Genomic DNA, 22,977 nt, shown 5'->3' with positions numbered 1-22,977 from the left:
TATAAATAACAAAAGAAAATCTTTATTCTTTCTGGATTAGCATTAAACTCTTGCCACGCATTTTTATGTTCATGAAGTACATCAGAGAACTAAGAGGGTCTTAACTGCCAGGTGACTGGTTATGTAATCTTAAGCACAGCGCTTGGTATATTTTTAACCTGCTGTTAGCCTGTTCTTCCTAAAAAGGGCTGTTGGGGAACAAATGACATATACAACATGATGTGCCCTGAGTTCTACAGAGAAAAATGCTTTATGTCATTAAAATGTGGCAAGACATATTTTTGTAGGTATAACTTCCATTCAAGCATATACCCAGATGTGAACAGTCATTATTTTGTACTTCTCTTATTTGGTATTTGTAAGAATTTAACTTTAAACAACAACAACAACAGCAAAACCCAGGGTAAACGTTTTCATACAGCTTTCCTATGTCACAAGGGTTTGTGTAGACTAAGTCCCAAGCTTCATGTACTCTACCTTGCCCTCAAGAATGAATCACAGGATTGGTTTAAGGCAAAAGAGTCATTCTATTTCCCTTTGACTGGTATGGTGAGGAGCAAATAGCCTAGCTCTGGGAAATGAGGCATAAGGAGAAATATCCTGGGGTTGCAAGGTGCTCCCAGGAAAGATTTTGCTTCCTGAAAAGGCAGAAAGCCACATGAGACAAATAAAATAACAACAAAAAATCAAATACACAACACAAAAGCTCTTTCTTGCTGTACCGTCTTTCTTCCTGCCTAGAACAAAAGGTGGTGATGATACTTAAAACTCTGGCAGCCATTCTGCCACCATGAAGTGACATATCACCAGCATAAAAAGGAAGACTTAGCAGAAGAGATGGAAAAGGTCTGAGTGTTTGAAGACATCACTGAGTCATTTAATCAATTATAGAACTACTGGTACCTCCAGACTTCCCATTATGCGGGGTAATCAAACATTTTTATTGTTTAAAAAATTGTCAGTCTGGTATTCTTTTACTTGTAACTGAAGCTACCTTAAATGATATGTTATATACACAGACCACATACTAGAATACTATCATAAAACAAAGAAGACATTTGTAGTGGTAAATAAAATTCTTGAACATAGGCTAAAAAAATCAATTGTACAAAAGAAGAATTGGACCTCTTTGGTATGGTAAGCAACTATGTGTGGGGAAAAAAAGGTTTACTTGATCCAACAGTGTCAAACATTTTAAAAAAAAACTCAGGGTGCATTTAAGAAATAATGTTCTGATTACTATAAGCCAAGCTTTTCAGCCCCTTTAGGACACATCATGTTTGATCTTGGTTGTTACATTTTACAAGGGGCATTGACAGACTGGAGGGATTACTGAAAGAGATGGGAATGCGTTAACTGTAAAAAGCCAAAAATGTATACTTTTTAAAATATACTTATTCAACAAATGCTTATTGAGTCCTTAGGCGAGGAGTCCTGGGAAATTCAAAGTGAAAAAACAACATGAATCCCTATCTATAAAAGCTTGTATTGCTTACTAATCACAATGGTTCTTCAAATGTTAGAGGTAAGCCTGTCGTGTTGACAGGGTAGCAAATATTCGGAACAGTAGGCAAACATAAAAGTGGGTTAGACTGCATGTTTTATCAAAAAATAACTTTCTAATTATTGGAGTTATTCCAAATTGGATGTGTCCTCCTGAAGTGGTAAGATCACTATCACAGGAAGAATTTAAAGCAGAAACAGGATCCTTATAAAGCAATTCCTCCTTGGATAGGTGAACAGACTAGGTAACCCACAAGGTCCTTCCTATTTCCCAGGGTCTTTGAGTCTATAACATATAGACAAACTATTATTTTCAACAATACTCATTATTATGGTTAGGCTCCAAGAACAGTGTTCAGTTTTGGAAATAAAAGGATGATCAAGACTAGCTTCTGCCTCAAATAGGGAACAAATTACCCAGAAGAAGCTAACAGTATTCCAACATGACACGTTAACAGAATGATCAAACTGCTGTGGGAGCATAGTGGGATGAAATTAATGAATGCCTGAAGGAAGGAGGGCATGAGGATTGGTCAAAGGGAAGAATTTAGATCATCAACTCAGACTACTCCTTTGAACCCTTAACTTCTATATCGAACTTAATGCATTCCTCAAAGTCACCTCAAATTCAATTTATCCAAGAATCAACAAATGATCTTCCTGTACATTTTAACTGCCAAAGCTAGGATCTCCATGCATAACCCCAATTTCTGTCCATTTATTCAAACCAGAAGCCCCAGGGGCATCCTTTTCCCCAGTATTTCCCTCACCTTACATGTGCAGTCCAACATCAAGCATCAAGCTGTTTACATGTGTATATGTGTGTGTGTGTGTGTGTGTGTGTTATAATATATGTGTGTCTATTCTCTCCAATCAAGTCATCTTCAGTACAACCATTTCTCCCTTTTCTATCTTCCTATTTCCTCTACCTGCATTCTTTGCCTCATTCCCTTTTCCAATCCCTTTTCCAAACAGCAACTTCAGTAATCTTTTGAAGAGAGTCATTCCCCTTCCTATGTTCTTTCACCTTCCCTTCATTTAATTCTACCTGAAATCCCACGCCCAAATTTTAGTAGAGAGAAACCTCTACTTATTCTTTTAATATATACTTTATGACAACCTTCTCTGTGAAATCCATCCTGAAATTCCCCAGGCACAGTTAATTACTATTTTCTCCAAATTTCGTTGGCCTTTATTATACATTTACTACACAGAATGACCTTCTCTATGTGTATGTAATTGGTAAAGAGTAAAGGCTCAGTAAACATTTACCAAATATATGTATTTACAGCTAAATCTCTCCTCACTGCTGGGAACCAATAGAAGTCCAACTTCAATAACAACCTCTGTCTCTCACACACAAGTATTAACCCAACCTCTACCTCTGGCCCACCTGCTATTCTACCTGCCCATTCTGTCTATCATTCCTGATAGCCTCTGCTAATCCCTGGCTTTGTACTTTGGCCTCTGGGACCTTCTGCAGAATCTTGGTGGTTTGATGATTTATTCGTATCAATTCCTCCGGCTTGCTGACTTCGCCAGCTTCCCAGTTCCTAAGCCCCTGATGCAGGGAGCAATGTTTTTGCTGCTGGTCCAGCTCACGCACTGCACTAAGTCAAGTCTACCACCAAAGCTATTGATGCTTATACACATGAGCGAGGGATTCATTTCGAGACACAAAGTAATGATTCTCATTATTGCAGAGGTTTGGCTACAGTAAACAAGAAGGTACAGTGACTATGTACCCTGCGAGTTAATAGCAGTGATGCCATCATGCACTCTGCTGAAAACTAAAACTACCTGCCAAAGTGAATGCATGTGTGAATGTAAATTACGAGTGACAGGCGTCAACTACTCTGCTCACTTCTGCCTGATTAGCTCTGCCAACCAGTGTCAAAATGATACCACAGCTAGTAAATGACAGCCAGATGGGTCTCACAACACAAAATGATTAAGGCCATGTTGACCCGCACCTCCTGAACTGCCACCAGCCCTTCAATAAGGTCTCATTTACGGGGGTGGGACTGAATCGCTGCAAAGTGAAATGGACATTGTTAAACCATTTCAAGCTCATGCTATCAATATGAAAACTCTACTAGTGCCTTCCGTTTTTCCCACCCTTCTGAATACTTTCTTACACAGAGATCTCTACTTTAATAAGCTTTCCATAGTTTTTAAAAAGAAACCATTTCTTGAATGATAATATCCACTGTAATAATCCCGTCTCTAAAATATCACTGCTCTGCAATGATTTCTTCCAGGACCAAAACAAAACAAACAAAAAAACAACCTTATTAATTATAAAAGACAATTTACATATATTTCTGGTCAAAAAATAAAGACAACTTTGAAAGAGGTGCACATGAATTTCTCACAAGTGACTGCTCACATCTCTTCTTTTGGTATATATACTTTTACAGTTTACATCACTCAACTCGACTTCGTTGTTCTAGGAAACAATCATGAAAATGGTCTGAAAGAGAAAGTAAACATATCTTTTCACAGTTGGTCCCATTCAAGAAACAATATAGATGGTTACCTCGATCTGTGCAGTGTGGTTGGCATAATACTTTAAGGCTTCATCTCCGTCATCTGGATCAGATCCTGGTTTGAGCATCTGCTGCAGGAGTTTGTTGTGGCGTGCCAACTAGAGGGGAAAAGAGGGAAGCAATGCGTTAGGACTGTTTTCTTCCCCTGTCCTGGGGACACACTTTGAAAATACTTTGTCCACTTTATACAAAGCTTCACAGTTCTGGGGCTAATGGCAATTAATTCCATTTCAGGAAAGCATGTCTACCTGAAAGGCATAAATAACAACGTCACTATAGCAATCTTACATTTTTATTTGGCGATATAGGTTCTTAGCATGAGAAGACTGTGTCTTGCCCAGAGTAGGTATTCACTTACTAATTGTTGACTAAATACACATCTTCAATAATGTATAATTGTGCCAGGAAGAAGAAAAGCCCACAGTGATATATAACGGATACTCGTAATAAATAACTTGATGAACACTGTGATAGTTCAGTGGTAGTGGTACCAATATAAATGGAAGCTTCTTACAGACACATAAATAGGTATCTATGTTTCCTACAGCATCTAATCAACGCTCTACAATTAGCACTTTGTACTAAAATCCTATGCTTTACATGTTCATATGTCAGTATTGGTGCTTTATGAGTACAGATCTCAGTTTTATTGTAATTGAAACCGAACATTTAAAACACAAAAATTTCACCATAAATTATCTTAACCTGCTGTTGATAGAAGTAATCTTTCTCACTTGAATGTCTATGGCATTTGTTGGTCAGTTCTCTCACTTTGTAGATAACGAATACCTATTGCCTTCAGATATCTCTTTTATGGTTTTCTTGAACAATCTCTAAAACCCCATAACGTCTTTAACCTTTCAGATTTTCTATTAAGCCTCAAGTTCCCTGAGGGCTTCTAGTAACAAAGAATCTGCCATATAATTCTTTTATTGCTAGTACCATTCCTATCTCCTACTCTGTGCCAGGTACTATCCTAAACATTTAAGTACGTGAACACATTTCATCCTAGTAAGAAATCCTGGGGTAAGCACTCTTATCCTCATTTTACAGATAGAAAAACTGAGGCACAGAGCACTTAAGGAAATTGCCTGTGAGAATGCAGCTTTCCAGCTAATAACAGAACCAGTACTGAACCCAAGCTGTATGGTTGCAGAGTCAATACTCTTATCAACGTTAAAGAGCAATAAATAAGTCTTTGTATTTACTCGTGAAATGTTACTGTTAATTGTAAGTATACAGAATGGAGATAAATTTTAAACAATAATCCAGAACCTATAAAACTAAAAGTAAATAAACAGCATCCTTGTTAGTGATGATTTGATAAGTTATTCATTCCATTGATGTTGCTCAGTTTTGAAACTATTATTTTAGAATAGGCTTTCAGGGATATTTATAAATCACTCAAGAAAGCCATTTCCTGTTTTATATTTACATTTTATTTTTGACTGAAATGTGAATTATACAGATTTTATTACAAACCACAGTCATAAAACTTGTTGTGACTTGTAGGTGTTTCTAAAAATCTAAATGAGTTTCAAAGGATAAAACTATGGTAATCATTTAGGCACATTAGCATATGTTTTAAGAAACGGCCAGTTCTTGAAAGCACGGACTGGCATGATTTGTGTACGGACTGGATCTGGGGCATGAGAGAAAGAGAGGAGTTCAGGGTGACTCCCAAATTATTGAGCAACTGAAAGTTTAGAAATGCCACTTACTAAGGGAAAATGCAGGAGGAGCATATTCAGGGGGTGAGTATCTGGACTTTGGTTTTAGACACATGAAGCTTTAGACGTCATCTAAAGGGAGATGGCGAGCAGGTTGTTGATGTTTGTCAGGAATTCTGGGCAGAGGCTGGGGCTGGAGCTAAATGTCAGGGGTCATCGGTATATGATTGATATTTGAAACCATGAACCTTAGTGAGATCACCTAAAGTAAGCTTAGACAGAGAAAGGAGATCTAAGGAACTCTGACAGAGGCTAGAACGATGAGCGGTATTAGCAAAGCAGACTGAGAAAGTTGGGCCAGTGAAGTAGGAGCAAAACCAGTGAAATCAGGTGTCCTGGCAGTCAAATGAAGGAAGAACTTTAAAAAATGGAGGCTGCAATCGTCTGCATCAAATCAGATGAGGACTGAGAAGTGGTCACTTGTTTACCAACTTGGAGGTCATGGTAACCTTGACAACAGCAGGTCAGGCAATGGTGGGCACCAATGCCTAGCTGTAGTGAGTTTAAATAAGAATGAAAGGAGCAGAAGTACAAATGATGAGTGTAGGCAGATCTTGAAGAGCGTTGCTCTAAGGGGGGAGGCAAGATATAGGGTGGTAGCTAGAGAAAGGGACAGGGTAAAAGGGAGGATTTTTTTTAAGATGGCAATTATAGCGTCATGTTTGTTTGAGAGAGATGGAACATTTGCTAAAGCAATGTCTTGACTAGGTGAGAATGCAATGATTTTGTATAGAAATGGAAGAACTTGCCTCAGATAGAAACAAGTCCAGCCACAGTGACAGCAGAGAATACGGGTGGGCAGTTGTGGTGGATACACAGAGTAGTTCTTTTCTGGTTACTTTTATTTTCTCAGTGGAGTAAAAAGCTGACAAGGAGGAGAGAGGTTTGGGAATTTGAGGAAGAGAAGGTATGGAACAGTCGGCTAGGGAAAGTGAATGGACTTGGAAAATGGGATTGTCGGGAAACCCCAAGGGTCCCCCTTCTGCTATGGTCAAAGTGAGGGCAATAAGCATCTCTGTGTTTTTCTCCCTTGATGTTTATTTGTCAGGGTCCAGACATGGAGTAAGCAGAGTTGTAATCAATGAGATTGTGGTTTTGCTGGGTGAGGTCAACAACGTACAAGAAACAGAGAGAGGTGGAATTTAAGAGTCTATGCAAGGAATGTATATGGGACCATGGAATCCAAGCTGAATAAGGAAGGAAAGGAAGTCAGGGGGGACAATGAAAAGGTGACAGGATCAACGAATTGTAGCTTCTAACGTGGTTTTAAAATGTGTTGGGAGTTAGGTGGGAGAAGGAAGTCCTAGTTAGGGAGGGCTAGTCAGAGTGAGATACTCGGAATGGAGCTTACTGACAGGGTGCAGGGAGCAGTGATCAGCAAGGACCAGGTTTCAGAAGTTTCTATCATCTCATTGATTCTCACACCTCCACACCACCCTGGTCCCAGTCACCATCTCCTCTTGCCTGGAATTCTGCAATAGCCTCGTACCTGGTCTCCTGGCTCTACCCTTGTCTTCCGGAGTCGCCTTAACCCAGGAGCTGGTGTCATCTTTTTGATCAGGTGATGCCTCTTTCCTGCCCCAAACCCTCGGGTGGCTGTCACCTCATTTAGAGCCAGAACCCCGTCCTCACCGTGGCCAAGAAGGACGACAGAATCTGGCCCCGCTCCCTTTCTGGATCCTCTCCTGCTACCCTCCCCACAGTCCCAGCCCCACTGGGCTCCTGCCTGTTCCTTCAACCCGAGAATCACGTTCCCATCTCAGGGATTTCACAGTTGCGGTTCCCTTGGCCTGGATTCTCTACCTCTGGATCCCTGCATGGCTTTCTCCCTAACCCTACTTCAGGACTCCTTCCAAATACTGTCTTAGCAATAACCATGCTTTCAGAGACCAACTCCCTCACCTTCCCCAAAACATCTAACTCCATTTCCTGCTTTATTTTTCTCCATGGCACACACTACAACATACCATATTTTATCATTGATCTATTAGTTATCTCCCCCCTGAAGAAAGTAAGCGTATGTTCTTAGAGGACATGGGTTTTCATCTGGTTTGTTCACTGCTGTTCACTGTTCCAAGGCTTAGAACAGTGTCTGGCACATATTAGATGCTCAATACATACTTGTTTAATCGACTGAATGTAAGTCTTTCAATCTTAAATTATGGAGAGCTTCCCAAGGTGAGACATTAATTTGAATAATTTCTTTTAAATTTATTTATTAAAACATTTTATTTCTTTTTCCTTCTCTTTTTTCTTTTTCAACTGATGTATAGTTAATTTACAATGTTGTGTTAGTTTCAAGTGTACAACAAAGAGACTGTTAATATGTGTGTGTATATATTATATATGTATATATATATATTCTTTTTCAGATTCTTTTCCATCGTAAGTTATTACAAGATATTGAGTAGAGTTCCCTGTGCTATGCAGTAGGTCCCTGTTGTTTATCTGTTTTATATATAGTAGTTGTATCTGTTAATCCCAATCTCCTCATTTATCGCCCCCCCCACCACCCCCTTTGGTAACCATAAGTTTGTTTTCTATGTCTGAGTCTATCTTTGTTTTGTAAATAAATTCATTTGTAAAAAAAAAAAAAGCTTTTACCTCTTTATGGTCACTTTACAGTGTCAAAATTGCTATAATTATTTTAAGAAACCACTAATGCTATTTTATGTGATATAATTCATAGTACAAATCTATACAAATACTTTTCATTTCATCCTGCTCAACAGAAACATGACAGGGCCTCTCTCTTTCCTTCAGGCTTAATGAAATGATCCTACATTTGTCTTGGTGGATTGCAGATAAGGGGCACTCTAAAAGGCATTTTAAAAAATGCCTAGGCCTCCCTTCACATGTTCAAACATTTAAAATAATATTTTCATTCATGATTATATGAGCAATCTATACAAATCTTGGAAAATTTGAAATATATAATTTTTTTAAATAAAAAAAAAAAGAAGTAATTGTACCATTTTTTTCTACCTGGATGTCTTTTATATTCTTTGTAACTGATGGCCTTTCCTGACTAACGTCACCTAGTGTCTTTTTCCTTGTTCTGTGTTCAGATAGTGCCCTGTACATATCTAGATAGTATAATTTCTCATACTGTATCTTAGTAACTATTATGACTCTCCAACAGGCTGTGACATGCTTGAGGAAAAGTGCCTGGTCTTACTCACCTCTACATTCTCAGAGTCAAAAACAGAACTTGGTACATCAAATTGATAAAAATAAATATTTGTCGAATCAGTAAAGAAATGGGTTAATTAATGACATTCATTATGCACTTAAGTGAGCAAGTACCCATAAATCTCAGTAAATTATCTCTCTGTTTTCTCCTTGATAAAAGAGAAAGGCCAAAGAAATCTGATTAGATATCAGATGATGATAAAATTCCCAGTGTTTACAGAAATAAAATATTTTAATATTTTTTCTTGTCTCATAGTTATTCATGTACTTATATCCCTTCTGCTAGATTGTAAACTATTTGGAGAGGAAGGGACTGGATACTCAAAAAATGCTGAATTGAATTGAACCCTTTATGAAGCAAGGATAGCATTCCTATTATACAGACAAAATACAAAAGAAGTAGAGTATCTCACTGATTCTGAAATGTGTGAAAATGACTGGTATCAGTATAGAGCTCTCTTGGTCCAAATTTAGAGTTTACTAAAAAGCACAGTACAAATTCTCAGAGACCAATTAACATATGCCCAACTGTTTTTTAAAGAAAGATTTAGTCCACTATTTATGCAATTCTATAAAAACTATCATGTAGAATGGCCACACTGCCAACCAGAGATATCAGTTTTTCCTTAGAGATGGGGTCTTCACTCTGGCCACATTTTGTCCGCTATACCTGCCATGTACCTTTTTATATGACATAAAAAAAGAAAAACAACCCCAGCACCCAAAGATGCAATGGCATCATTTAGTATTACATGCTTTGGAAACTAAAGGTGAAAACACTTGATAAGTTTCTGGACAAGTATAGCACATCTGTCGAGAGCCATCATAGTAAGAAATCTAATTTAAATCCTAATGAAAAACCGGAAAACAGCTAATTAAAATAATCAAGGATAGCCATATGACAATATCCAACTGTACTTGACAGAGACCCTTACCACAGTACTCGAAATCAGCTGATGTCACAACACAACATAGTCTGGAAAACCAACCAGCAATCAGTATTAGTAATAATGAGACTCTGAACATGGGCAACAGTACTGAAGGCCAAAAGGGATAATGTCATAGGTGGGAAATCTCTGGGTTCTAGAAAAACTTGTAATCCGCAACGATCTTTGTAAGGCAAAATAGCAATTGTTTTATATATGATGTGGGTTTACATTTGTCATCCCTGCTTAGGAAGGGATGCCAAAATGATTTTACCAATAAACAACTCTCATTAGCTCATTATTACAAACAGAAAAACTAGCCCCGAGATAATTTGTTGTCTATCATAACAGAAAAAATTTAAAGCAAAATGCAATGTAATCATGGGCAGATATATGCACATATATAAGTCAGGAAGGGATCGAAAGCTTTGGTGGACAGTCAGCCTTATAAAACAGTAAAGACATCCCTATGAAGCAAAGGACTACCAAGAAGGGCTAGCGATTCTTTCACTATATGTTGAAAAGAAAAGTGAAAATCATGTACCTCATTATTAATTATGACATATTTGTAATTTAGTTAAATACATACACAACACTGAATAGAAATTAACATATGTATATGTATATACACATACTTATGTATATACACACACCTTATACATAAACACATATAACCTACAGCAGGGTCTTTGACTAACATTGTTCCGTTTTTAAAATCCAAGACTGGGGAATAAAGATGACAGACTTGGGCTTTTCATTTTTAGCAGCATCCCTTATTAAACCATTTCACATTTGTCTTCTTATCATTAGGATTTTAGTGTTCATTTCAGTTTGGGTCCAAGTAAGGTTGGAGTAAAAAAACCAAGCAATTGCACTTGAACATTATTCAACGATAATTATTCTTTGGAACCTCTCATCTGTGAACTTTTTCATGTAAGCTCCACTTTTATTAATTGGTAAAACTGACATGGCTACCAGCTTTCCAAAGATCACAAAGTGAGCCACAGCCTGAAGTCAGAATAATTACCTTTATCTGCTTAGGTTTGGTACACTGCTTTTATACCAAACACTCTTCTTGTTTGAAGCAGAGAGAAATCAGCAAAAGAGGATATAAACTATTATATATAATAGTTTATATTATATAAATAGTTTATATTATATAAATAGTTTATATTATATATATATAAAATATATATAAATATATAAACTATATTCTAACAGGCTTAAAATACACAAGTCTTGTATTTTCAAGACATCTATTTTTCTCTGATTTTGTGATTCTGTTATGTGCAAAGCATAGAACTATTGTGGGAATATAGAGATAAGTAGACACTTTCTTCTTTCAAGCAACCTACTTTCTAGTTGGAGGAATTAAAACAACTACAGAAATGTAATTAAAAGAGGGAAAACAAGGGCAGAAATACAAGGAATCACATTTGGTTGGTGGTACTAGGAAAGGAGTCATGTAAGAAATGCATCCGATAAAGGTTTTAAAGAATAGAGAAAATGATAAAGGGGAAGGAGGATGGCATGAGGAAGCCATTCTAATGTAGAGAGGGATCTGCCTGAACCAAGTCATAGAGGATGGATAGCAGGAGATGGGACTAGAATTTGGAGTCACACTAAATGCCCATGTGAGGAGTCTGAATAGAGAATACTTCTGTGGGTTGAATTGTGTCCACCAAAAAGATACATTCAATTTCTAACCCCCAGGACCTGTGAAACAGACCTTATTTGGAAATAAGGTCTTTGCAGGTATAACGAAATCAAGATGAGGTCATACTGGATATTGGTGGGTCCTAATCCAATGACTAGTGCCCTTATAAGAAGAAGGAAATTTGGATACATACACACACACACACACACACACACACACACACACACGGAGAATGCCAACTGATGACAGGAGAGATGGGAGTGATACAAGCCAAGGAATACCAAGGATTGCCAGCAACCACCAGAAACTAAGATGAAGCAGGGAAGGATCCTATCCTAGAGCATTCAGAGAGAGCTTGGCCCTGCCAACACTTTTTAGTTTGCTTTTCTGCCAACACTTTGATTTAGAACTTCTAGCCCCCAAAACTGTGAGAGAATAAAAACCTGCTGTTTTAAGCTATCAAGTTTGTGGTAATTTGTTACAGCAGCCCGAGGAAGCTGTCTTAGTCTGTTCAGGCTGTGCTAACAAAAATATCATAGACTGGGTGACTTATAAACATAACTTATTTCTCACATTTCTGGATGCTAGGAGGTCCAAGATCAAAGCACCAGCAGATTCAATGTTTAAGGAGAGCTCACTTCCTCACAGTCAGATATCTTCTCATTATAATCTCATTGGTGGAAAAGGCAAGGGATCTCTCTCAGGCCTCTTTCATAAGGGCACTAATCCATTCAGAAGGGCTCCACCATCATGACCTAATCACCTCCCAAAGGCCCCACCTCCTAATACCTCCTAATACCATCACATTAGGCATTAGGATTCAACATATGAATTTTGGGGAGACATAAACATTCAATCTATAGCAAAAGCTAATACAAACCATAAAGAAATTTTTCTATTAACTGTGGCAAGATAAACTGAGATCCTTACCTATTCTTTTTGCTTCTATTGGAAAAGGAATTGGGGGATTAGAGAGAATTCATTTGGGAAAGGTGCCATCTGTCCAGAGCTACTCTCAGGACTGTGAGGTCCTTTATAAAGAAAATAGATCAAAGAAGAAATAACTCTTCTTCTAGCATGTGCTTGCCAGAATTATTATTCTGTTAGGAGTAGGGTCAAAGCCATGTTCAGAAAAAGAAAAGGTTTACTCACATGAGGCAGTTCAGCCCTGCGGTCTCGACAAGAAGACAGTCACCGTGGCAGGCGGTGTTTGCACTAAGATACTTTAGAAGAGAATCAGCTTCAGGCCCCCCAGTAGACAGGAGCACCCCCTTCCCACTTCAGGCAGCAGAATTCAGGCTGCAGGAAACCCCCATTAATATTCAGCTCATGTCTGAGGTTAAGTAGTGAAGGGCTCCTTTCCCAAGGAGGAAATGGTGCCCTTTCCCAAAGAAGGGAGGTGATAATATTAGAGGGTTGGAGGAGGGGTCAGATGAGGATGAGAGGAAGTGGGAAGAGTATTATAGATGGGCTATGGGAAGCAGAGGAAAGTACTGATTCACCACCAACCAGTGTAATGGAATGGATTAGCTGGGGAAAGTAACGAATCTCAGTCTTTCTTAAAAAGTCAGTTAAAAAATCCCTTTTTCTCTTTCTCAGGCTTCCCTGTTCCTTAGTCAAACACAGCTATCCATATTATCTTGAGCAGAATTTGGACTGTAACCAGAATGAGAAAGAAAAAAGGCAATTATTCATTTTTCTGGATTTCCAAATAGGCTCTTGAGAATCCCAACAGAAAACCCCAAAGAAAGCGTGACCAACCGGGAAGCTGGCAATGGACAGAACAGAGGGGGTGTTCATTCGGAGAAATACGGTTTGGCACCCTGGGAAAGAGATGGGGCAAACTTCTGAGCACCTTGCCAGGCAGCTGTGGAGAATTCATAAACCACACCAGCCCAAAGGACCCCAGACCCGAAGGAAAGCATGAGATCTCAAGACTGTTTTCTCTCATCCCTGCCACATACACACAACCACAGGGAAGTAAGGAACTGGTCCCTTCCCTCCCCCTGCAGGACTGAAGGAGGGACCCTGGAAAGCCAGCATTACCCTACGTTAGAGCATCGTTATCCAAGAAGTTTAAAAAACATAGCTTTTACTTAACTAGTATCTAAAATAAATTCTTTATGGTTCTTAGGGGTCAGTTTATTATTTCCATTTTACAACGGTGGCCAAACTAAGATAACGATACATGCAAAATGACAAGAAATTTGTGAAAATTTGTAAAACTCCTAATTTCCAGATGATCTAGACTCCTATTCATGAGGGTCTGTCCAAAATTATAGTAAAATCAATAAAAGACCTTTAATGGTTATAATAAATATGATAGCTCAACCCTTGAAGCAGGGCAAAGAAGGAGAGGGGGCAAAAAAGGCAAGAAACAATGCATTTTTAAATGATTGAAAGTAGTAAGTTTTCTAGGTACTAAGGTTGTGACAGAAAGCATTACAAATTGTGATGAAGAATCTAGCTTTCCTACTGATGGCTAATATTCATGCTAATACAAAGGTTCTCAGAATGTGGTCCAGGGCCAGCGACATCAGCATCACCTGAGAACTCATGAGAAATGTAGTTTCTTAGGTCCCACCTCACCTTCAGAAACTCTGGGGGTGAGGCCCAGCAACCTGGTTTAACCAACCCTCTAGGAGATTCCAATCCTCCTAACAGAATCCTGGTCCTTAATATCACTATGACCAACTTATATTCTTGACAGGAAATCCCCTTTTTTTGTAATCTAAAACATAAAAGAAGCAACTTTTTTAAAAGAAGTTTTTTCCTTTAAAAACCTAAAAGAAAAATGTAAACATTTATTAAATATTCTTAATAACAGTAGTTTACTGAATCCATTTTTCAAAAAAAATTGAAATTGGGATCAGACACATCAAAAGTATTCCACTTAATTAAAAGAAAACTGGTCACTTATCACTCATGGCTTCCAATTTCTGAGCTCACTCTGCTCTTTTAAAAAGATTTCTGTATTCACTATTTACAATAGCCAGGACACGGAAGCAACCTAAATGTCTATTGACAAAGGAATGGATAAAGAAGATGTGCCACAGATATACAATGGAATAGGACTCAGCCATTAAGAAAGAAAGAATGCCATTTGCAGCAACAAGGATGGACCTAAAGATTGTGATACTGAGTGAAGTAAGTCAGACAGAGAAGGACTAATATCGTATGATATCACTTACATGTGGAATCTAAAAAAAATGGTACAAATGAACTTATTTACAAAACAGAAATAGAGTTACAGATGTAGAAAACAGTCTTATGGTTACCGGGGAGGAATGAGTGGGGAGGGATAAGTTGGGAGATTGGGATTGACATACACACACTACTGTATATAAAGTAGATAACAAATAAGGGCCTACTGTATAGTAACAGGGAACTCTACTCAATACTCTGTAATGACCTATATGGGAAAAGAATCTAATAAAAGAGTGAATATATGTACACGTAGAACTGATTCACTTTGCCGTACAGCAGAAAGTAACACACACTGTAGATCAACTATACTCTAATAAAAATTTTAAAAAATAAATAAAAAGACTTCTCTACTAAAATCCCATTCAAATAAAAAAAGTTTATTAGAAGGTTTACATAATTATACTATATAATAAATATATTAGTTTATAAAATTAGTTTATAATTGTATTTTCATGAATAGATGAACAAAATTACCTTCTAAAGCAAGCTTTTCCTTACAATTATTTGTCATATTTATTCTTTAGTTTCATTTCTTCAACTGAAACAGGTCACACTTTCTCCTACCTTAATACTTAGAAGCTATATATATTAGTATTTTATTAAGAATTTATCATTTTAAGGGAAAATACCTGCCATTTTACATTGTTTCATGCAAACTTTAGCAAAGTATAAATCTGAACTGCTTCTGATGTCAATGTAAAAATGTACATCATTATTTTCTGAATGACTAAAAACTACATGAAAATAAACCGTATGTTAAGTAAGTCATATTCTCTGAAACCTGTATTTTACAAAAATATTCTATATTAATTATTTTGGCAGTCCTAGTCGAAATAAATAAAATATTTCATGGTGAAGAGCAAGAAATAAAGAGGAATTCTACATGTTTAGTGAGCTTACCCGAAATACAGATAAACATTAATATGACAAGGAAAGCAGCAGCTGATGTCTAGGAAACCCCAAAATGATGTACATTCGGGTTTTTGCTTTTGTTTTGTAGAATTGATGACAGACATTTCTTCAGACTCTATTTCTTTTTGATGTAAATAAAGATACGTCTTTTTTTTTTTTTTTTTTTTTTTTTTTTTTTTGCGGTACGCGGGCCTATCACGTTGCGGAGCACAGGCTCCGGACGCGCAGGCTCAGCGGCCATGGCTCACGGGCCCAGCCGCTCCGCGGCATGTGGGATCTTCCCGGACCGGGGAACGAACCCGTGTCCCCTGCATTGGCAGGCGGACTCAACCACTACGCCACCAGGGAAGCCCGAGACACGTCTTTGAAATTTGTGGGTCTTGCTATTCCCATAGAGGAAGTAATGCATTTCTTCAGACCCAGAGATAAGAGGATAATAATACTTTAGTATTATTATCTAGAAATAATAATAGAAATAAAGCATCTAGAAATAAATTTGCTGGATATTTACAATTATGTCCCCTCCTTAGTGATTTTTCAAATGTGGCTTGGGAAACACTAGCAGAACAGAAGGATCCTTCTCCATGACAATTAAAATAATGAAATGTGAGTGTGCATTATTATTTATTTGATGTTAGTGTATCTCCCTCACCTAGAATATAAGTCCTAGGAGGACAGGAATTTTGCTTTGTTCACAGTTGTGTCCTATGTAACTAGAACACTGTTCAGCATGGAACAGCTCCTTAATAAATATTTACTGGATGGATGGAGAGCTGGATGGATGGGTGGATGGCAGAGATAGAGAGTTTTTGTTCAATTTTTAATGGTAAATGTGTTAATTTTCCAAAAGAGATTGATTTTTAGAAAATGTTGAATTACAATTTGTGTATATGAAAGACGTTCTAATTTCTGTCTGGAATAAGCAGTCATTTACTTACAACATAAAGAAATTAGGAATTATAGCATTGCTTATCTCTTCAAAAGTATTCTGATTCTTTCATTGTTTCTAGTGATCTTTTTTCCCCCCCAAGGAAAGCACCAAGAGGTGAAGAAAGCCATCGTTTTGAGGGTTTGACCATATTAAAGTAGGTCTTATGGTTGGCTGGGAAAACTTAGAGAATTCTTGCTCTCACAGTAATTGTTGGAGTAAGTGGGATTATTATTCACACTAAGGGACTATCTCTGGTTCTGTCCCTGACCTTTCATGGGAACACGTACACATCCCTTGACCTTTTTATGTCTGATTTACCTGGCTGTGAAATAACAATAATACATACAATACCATATCAAAGAGAATTACTGGAGGGTCTGTGCTTCTAATGCCCCTGACATTCCTCAACCAACCAGACTTAGTGAAGAGCACAGTATTACTATTCTACTCTCCTTTCTGATAAACCTCTTCTAAGAATGAGCCAGTTGCTTTTCTCTTGCTCTTAGTCTTGACAAAGCCATTTGAAAGTGGCCTAATTAAAGGCTTGGAATCCTAATGATGATTTTCACAACAGTTCTCACCCTGCGGTGTGCTCAAGAATCCAATCTGAAGTGAACCCACGAGCCAGATGTAAAATCAGGGGTGGAGTGTGGGGAGACGAGAGGAAGCACTGCGAGATCATTTTCAGGAACTTCAAGCTCAGTTGCTTGAAAGCGTTGCAACCTCCGGTTTCTGCAGCTTTCTATTTCTGAGTTACATCAGACTGAGAAATACCATGCTAGTGCCATCTCTATGTTTAACTGTCTAATCAACAGCTGCTTAAAAAAAAGGTCAGCTTTTGTTAGATAGAGCGCTTCTCAAAAGTGAGAGAATTATTGCTCAAGTGAACTTCTGCCTTTCAAAGGCAAACCTAATGAAGGAGGAAATGAGAAGGCAAGGTGAATTTCAGCTCTAAGTCAGGATTCAGATCAGTTGAATCAAACTGAAAAGAGACAAAGAATTGCAAACAGATGTCTTCTGTTACTTGTTCATTCTGTGACACCCAACACCTTTTCAATGTTATCTAGTCACTGAGAAGTTAAATTACCCAGGTTGCAAATGAGAAGACAAAGAGAGGGCATGCGAAGAAAAGAGAGAAAAGGAGGAAAGAAAATTTAGAGACAAACTCATTTAGGAAGATTTGCTCTCCTTTCTTAAAAAATACACAGCTAACTGGTAGACATCTAAAGAAACACGCATTGAACACAAACATATAGATACTATGGACAAAGCTACTGCCTGCATTTTAAGCGTCTTTGGTACTACATGACGAGGTCGTGAATTATCCATAAATATTGTTAGATCCATAAAGCACGTTATATGCAATTTTAACGTAACACAAAGACCCACTTATCCCAATCCAAAACAACAACAACAAAATTCTCTTCATCAGGTAAGCAATCATGAGCTAAGTGCTATGACTGGTGTATGCCTTGTGTGTTCATTCTAAAATACTTCAGGAAACTGTAGTGTGTGCCCAGTAATTCTCTAAGCATGAGGGATTACAATAGTGAACAAAACAGACAAAACTCCTGCCCTTACGGAGTGGACTTTCTGGTCATGGGGGAGACATACACAAGCAAATCTATGGTCTACCAAAAGGGGAAAGTGCTAAGAAGAAAATAAAGCAGAGGATGGAGGAATGAACACTAGGGGGGATGGAGGCTGCCATTTCAAATGAAATGGTCAGAACACTGTAACAGAAATGTAAAAGGCAGAAGAAACAGTAAATTCAATGACATAAAGCAGAATTATGTTTGCTGGCTTCAAAGCACAGCCATGAGACCAGTGTGGCTTAAGTTGGGGAGGAAGAGGGTGGCTGGAGATATAGGTAGAGGGGGCACAGGGGTCAGGTCATACTGAGAAGCTTATGAAGCCAATGCCCAGATTTGACTTTTGTTTAGAAACTAGAAGTATCAGAAAGTTGTAAGCAGAGAGATGACATAATCTGCATTGCATTTTTAAGGGTTCAGTGCAGCTGCTGTTAGAGAAGACATTGAAGAATGCAGGGGTAAATGGAGCGGGGAGGACAGTTAGACGCTTATTAGAATAACTCAGGTGAGAGATGATGGTGATTTGGACTAGGTGGTAGTGAAGGATGTCGACAGATTCTGGAATATAAAGTACAAGAGGAAGGATGCTGATAGAGACGGCTAGAGAGTGGGATTGCACAGTGCTTAGCATCAGGGGCTCAGAACAGACCCTGTCCAATAACAGTACCTTATTCATATTTATCTCAGAGAGTTATGGTGATGATTACATGAGATACAGCACTTAGTACTTGATAACTATGAGCCAACTTTTTGTTTTTTTTAAAGTAATCAGGCACGTGATCATCAAAGGTCTCCCAAGCCCTGTTCCTGAGTGTGTGCCCTGTTCTACTGAAAGCAATTGAAAAGTTTGGGTCAGGAGACAGACACGAGCAGTTGGCATTTTAAAACAATCCCTTTGACCTCCCTGTGGAAAGTGGATTAAAGAGGGACTTGACTGGAGGCAAAGAGAAAGGAAGCTGCTGCAGCAGCTATCCAGGCAGAAGGGCAGGAAGAGGAAGAAGACCGGGCAGGTCTGAGGGTTGCCCAGAGGGCAGAACTGGTGGGCCTTGCTGTCCGCATGGGGTGGAAGAAGGGTCAAGATGAATGCCGGCTTACTAGCTGGGTAACTGCTTAGAGGACCGTGCCACTCAATGAGAAAAGGACCTCAGCATAGCTCCGGGGAGAGGCCGGTGATGATTTTCAGACTGTTTCCCTGCGCCACAGTAAACGCAGACGGCAACACACAAGAAAGGAGAAGGTCAGGGCCCTCAGGAGAAGCCAGAAGGGTCTGGCTGCCTCTCACCACCTGCAGCCTCAGCACTGATCTTTTCTTGATATGTGTGTTTAACTGATTACTTTGGAAAACTTCTCCCTTCATTTGTGTCAGTGTTGAACGTGTGGGAGTGATCAACTTCAAAAACGAGTTAAATACGCACTTCTAGAATCAGGGATGCAGTCCATAAAATAGGGGGTGATGGAGGATGTCAAGGAAAACTTGCCCAAAGAAAGTGTTTCCTGTTAATACCATATAGACAAATGTTTGTTTATTCCTTTTGGAGCTCATTTGTGGGCCCTCTTGCAGCATCCACTTAGGATCTGAACACGGCAGCTGTCTGAATTCGAGCCCTCCCCAACCCTAATGAGCTTCAGGAAGGCTGACGTGCTTCTCCTTCCTGCTTCTGTCTCAGGAATCTGAGCGCGAAGGCCTTGCTGCAACTCCTGAGCCCGCTGACATTTAATTAGCACCATTGCTGTGATCCCATAGCGTGCGTTGCCAGATGGGAACCGTGGAGCATCACGTGGGGTGGGTACCGGCTGAAACAAATCCCTTGTCTGGCAGCTAAAGATCTGCTTGTGCAATGGAGAACCTGTATTTCCTATTAGCCCTTTACTGGTAGTGCTTTTGGGTAATGTGCTAAGAGCAGAGACAAACATACATGAGGAGGCTGCGGAAATCTTGGATGGACACTTTAAACAAAACACACACACGCAGACACCCACGTCTTCTGAAGAGCAACTGCAGTGTATTAAGGGTATAAATGAAGTTGCTCAGTGACAGCGAGACAATTTGAGTTGTAATGCCACCAGTGTTTATCTCATCCTCCCTCCCCTCTAAGATTTAGAACTGATATTTCACTTTCATGCTGCTGAGGATACACTGACTAAGCTGTTTTGATTCACTGCTTCTCTGACTCTAACATGCACCTGGAGTGAACCTCCTTTTTAGGTATTAATCCCACAGCCTCCTCTGCTCACTGCTGTCTGTTTACGGCCCCCACTGCTCAGTATGGATTGCTCTTAGTGAGACTGGTGGTAACCTGCTAAGTGCCAAGTCCTGGGGTTGGGTGTAGGGCTGCACCTTGTGTATGGAGTTCCTTGGAGTCCCTGGTCCCCGGCTCCTTTGTGAGTCTCTCTCTTATCTTGCTTTCATGTCCCATTCGCTCAGATCTCTCATTCTCAACCTATACGTTTCTCTTTCTCCTCCTTTCCTTTAAAGTGTTCCATTCTCGATCTTTTTCCTCCTCTCATTCCAATTGCTTTTCCTGAGAAATTTCATTTACACCCAGCACTTCCAATAGCATCAATATACTAATGTCTCTGTCCATCCATGTTCCAAGCCCAGCTCTCGTTCCTGAGAATCAAGTACCTACAATCAACACCAGGTTAAACACCTCTGACCCAATATCCCATAAATTCCTCAGACACCAGAGGTCTAGAACCAAGCTTCTTCTCCCCCCATTCCACCTCCCAGCCTTCTCTATCTCCAGTCTTGTGAAATGCATCATCATCTAACCAGCCACTGACTCTACCCCTGGCAGTTATCCAAGACTCTCCCACATTCCGGTTCTCCTCATGCCATTCCCAGAAATGAAGTGGAGTTTGCGTTTATATGATGGTGATGGCTTCTCATTTCTCCAGGGATAAAGGCCAAACCCCTTAGGAGGCTCTACATGCCCTGACCTGACCCTGCCAACCTCTGCAGCCTCATCTCTGGCCCTCTCCCACCTTGTGCCCCAGCCATTCTGGCCTTCTCTTTTGGTTTGGTCCTTAGGAATTTTACATATAAATCAGTGAGAGTGTCAGGATTCTCACACTGCTGTAGGGGGTCAAAGAATACATGCCCAGGGAGGACAGAGTTATGGTTTTTGCTTGTTTTGATGCGAGTTTTTTAAAAAGATTCTTTCTGTTGACAAATAGCTCAGATTAATTCCTTTAATTTCACATAAAAGAAAATTAGGTGATAATCAGATTCGTTTGATAGCAGGAAGGTAGAAAGTTCAAAAGAGGCTGGATCTGGGTCAGGTGACCAGCCCCAGGGACAGTTAGGGAAGATGATGAGGGCAAACCTCTGGAGCAGTTTCTTTGAAACCGTGGCCTGCGGACAACTTGAATAAAAATACCCAGGATGTACGGTAAGAGGCAATTTGGGGTTCCACCCCAGACCTATTCAATCAAAGTATCTGGGGACGGGGTCCAGGAGTTTGATGCCCACTACAATGGCAGAACCACTGCTTTGACCTCCACTTTAATACACAGTGTTTCCCCAGTTACGTACCAGATGGAAGCAGAATGTTACCTTTTCCCCAGCGAAGTTTCTTTACTCTGACCTCTAACCTCCACCCCTAGATCTGTGTCATTTCAAGTACTTGTGCCTTCATGTTCCCCTCTTCTGCTTCTGTTCTACTCGATTCACTCACACTCCTGTTTCCTACTTGATTCATTCATACTCTCAATCTGACGATTCAACCTACGCTGCCTGGTCAGAGTCAACTGTCATTTAGGATCAGGCTTCCACTGCTCACAGAAGACTGAAATCACAGAATCATAGCAATGGAAAGAAAGAACCTCCAGTGAGTTCGTTTTTACCCAGGCAGACGCTCTAAGTGTACGTCTCTCTGTTGTGTGTGTACGCATGTGTGTTACACTCATATACAAAGTGAATTGAATGTTATAAATATAAACACGAAAGATACTTGCAAATAAATGACTTACCAATTCTGACTCATAAAGGTTTTTCAAATGTGAGAAACTTCTGATTGTGAAGATTCTAAAAATCATCTAAAGCAAGGGTTTGCAAACGATGGCTTGTGGGTCAAATCTGGCCTACCACCTGTTTTCTTAGATGAAGTTTCATTTTAACATGGCCATGCTCATTTCTTTATGTATTGTCTATGGCTGGCTTGGCACTAGAATGGCATGTTAAATGTTTGCAGCAGAGACTGTATAACTGAAAAAGCCTAAAATATTTACTACGCGGCCCTTTGCAAAAAGTTACCGATAAAAGTGAAAAGTAAAACACACTTGCAAATACTTTGCAGATCTCATACAGCTGACAAAATGTTAGATATAGATAGACAGATAGGAAAAAAGATATATTTTGAACCAAACCATTTTATATCTCTAGAAGCGATATTATTTCATTGATAACATGAATCCCAACAAGGGACTTTCCAGAACTTTCCCCTACTTATAATTTCAAATAACTGCTTGGTTGTGATGTAGATGGGGGACTTTTTTGGTCTGGCTGAGGATAACTATTTCAGTTTCTGAAACCTGACTTTTTAGTTCAACAGTTTATCTTCAAGCATTATTTTGTCACTATGGTGTCTCACTTTTCTGTGCCTCTGTAAGTAATTCTGCACCAACAGGCACAAAACATAAAGGCTGAGTAAGCTCATTACATTACTAGTAAGACGCACATACCTACAAAAGTCTCTTGGCTATTAAATCAGAAATCTTTTTATTTTAGTATTTTCATACACAACCTTAATATTCTACCACTGGATCTATTGACCAAA

General features: G+C 39.1%; 1 protein-coding gene across 4 annotated transcripts in view; it reads right to left on the bottom strand.

The window, feature by feature from the left end:
* ITPR2 (inositol 1,4,5-trisphosphate receptor type 2) overlaps positions 1 to 22,977 on the bottom strand; it is a 533,856-nt gene that overhangs the window by 107,247 nt on the left and 403,632 nt on the right. For all 4 annotated transcript variants that reach the window (XR_012324486.1, XM_019936326.3, XM_033866983.2 and 1 more), the window contains one exon: positions 4,043 to 4,150. Coding sequence is in view for 3 of the 4 variants with exons in the window: in XM_019936326.3 (XP_019791885.2) it covers positions 4,043 to 4,150 (108 nt within the window). In the remaining variant the exon portion in view is untranslated. The remainder of the gene's footprint in view (positions 1 to 4,042; positions 4,151 to 22,977) is intronic.

Source organism: Tursiops truncatus, chromosome 11 (genome assembly GCF_011762595.2).
Source record: "Tursiops truncatus isolate mTurTru1 chromosome 11, mTurTru1.mat.Y, whole genome shotgun sequence".
In the NCBI taxonomy this organism is placed as follows: Eukaryota; Metazoa; Chordata; class Mammalia; order Artiodactyla; family Delphinidae; genus Tursiops; species Tursiops truncatus.
The sequence above is the reverse complement of the archived record's forward strand: the minus strand, read 5'-3'. Positions and strand labels throughout refer to the sequence as shown.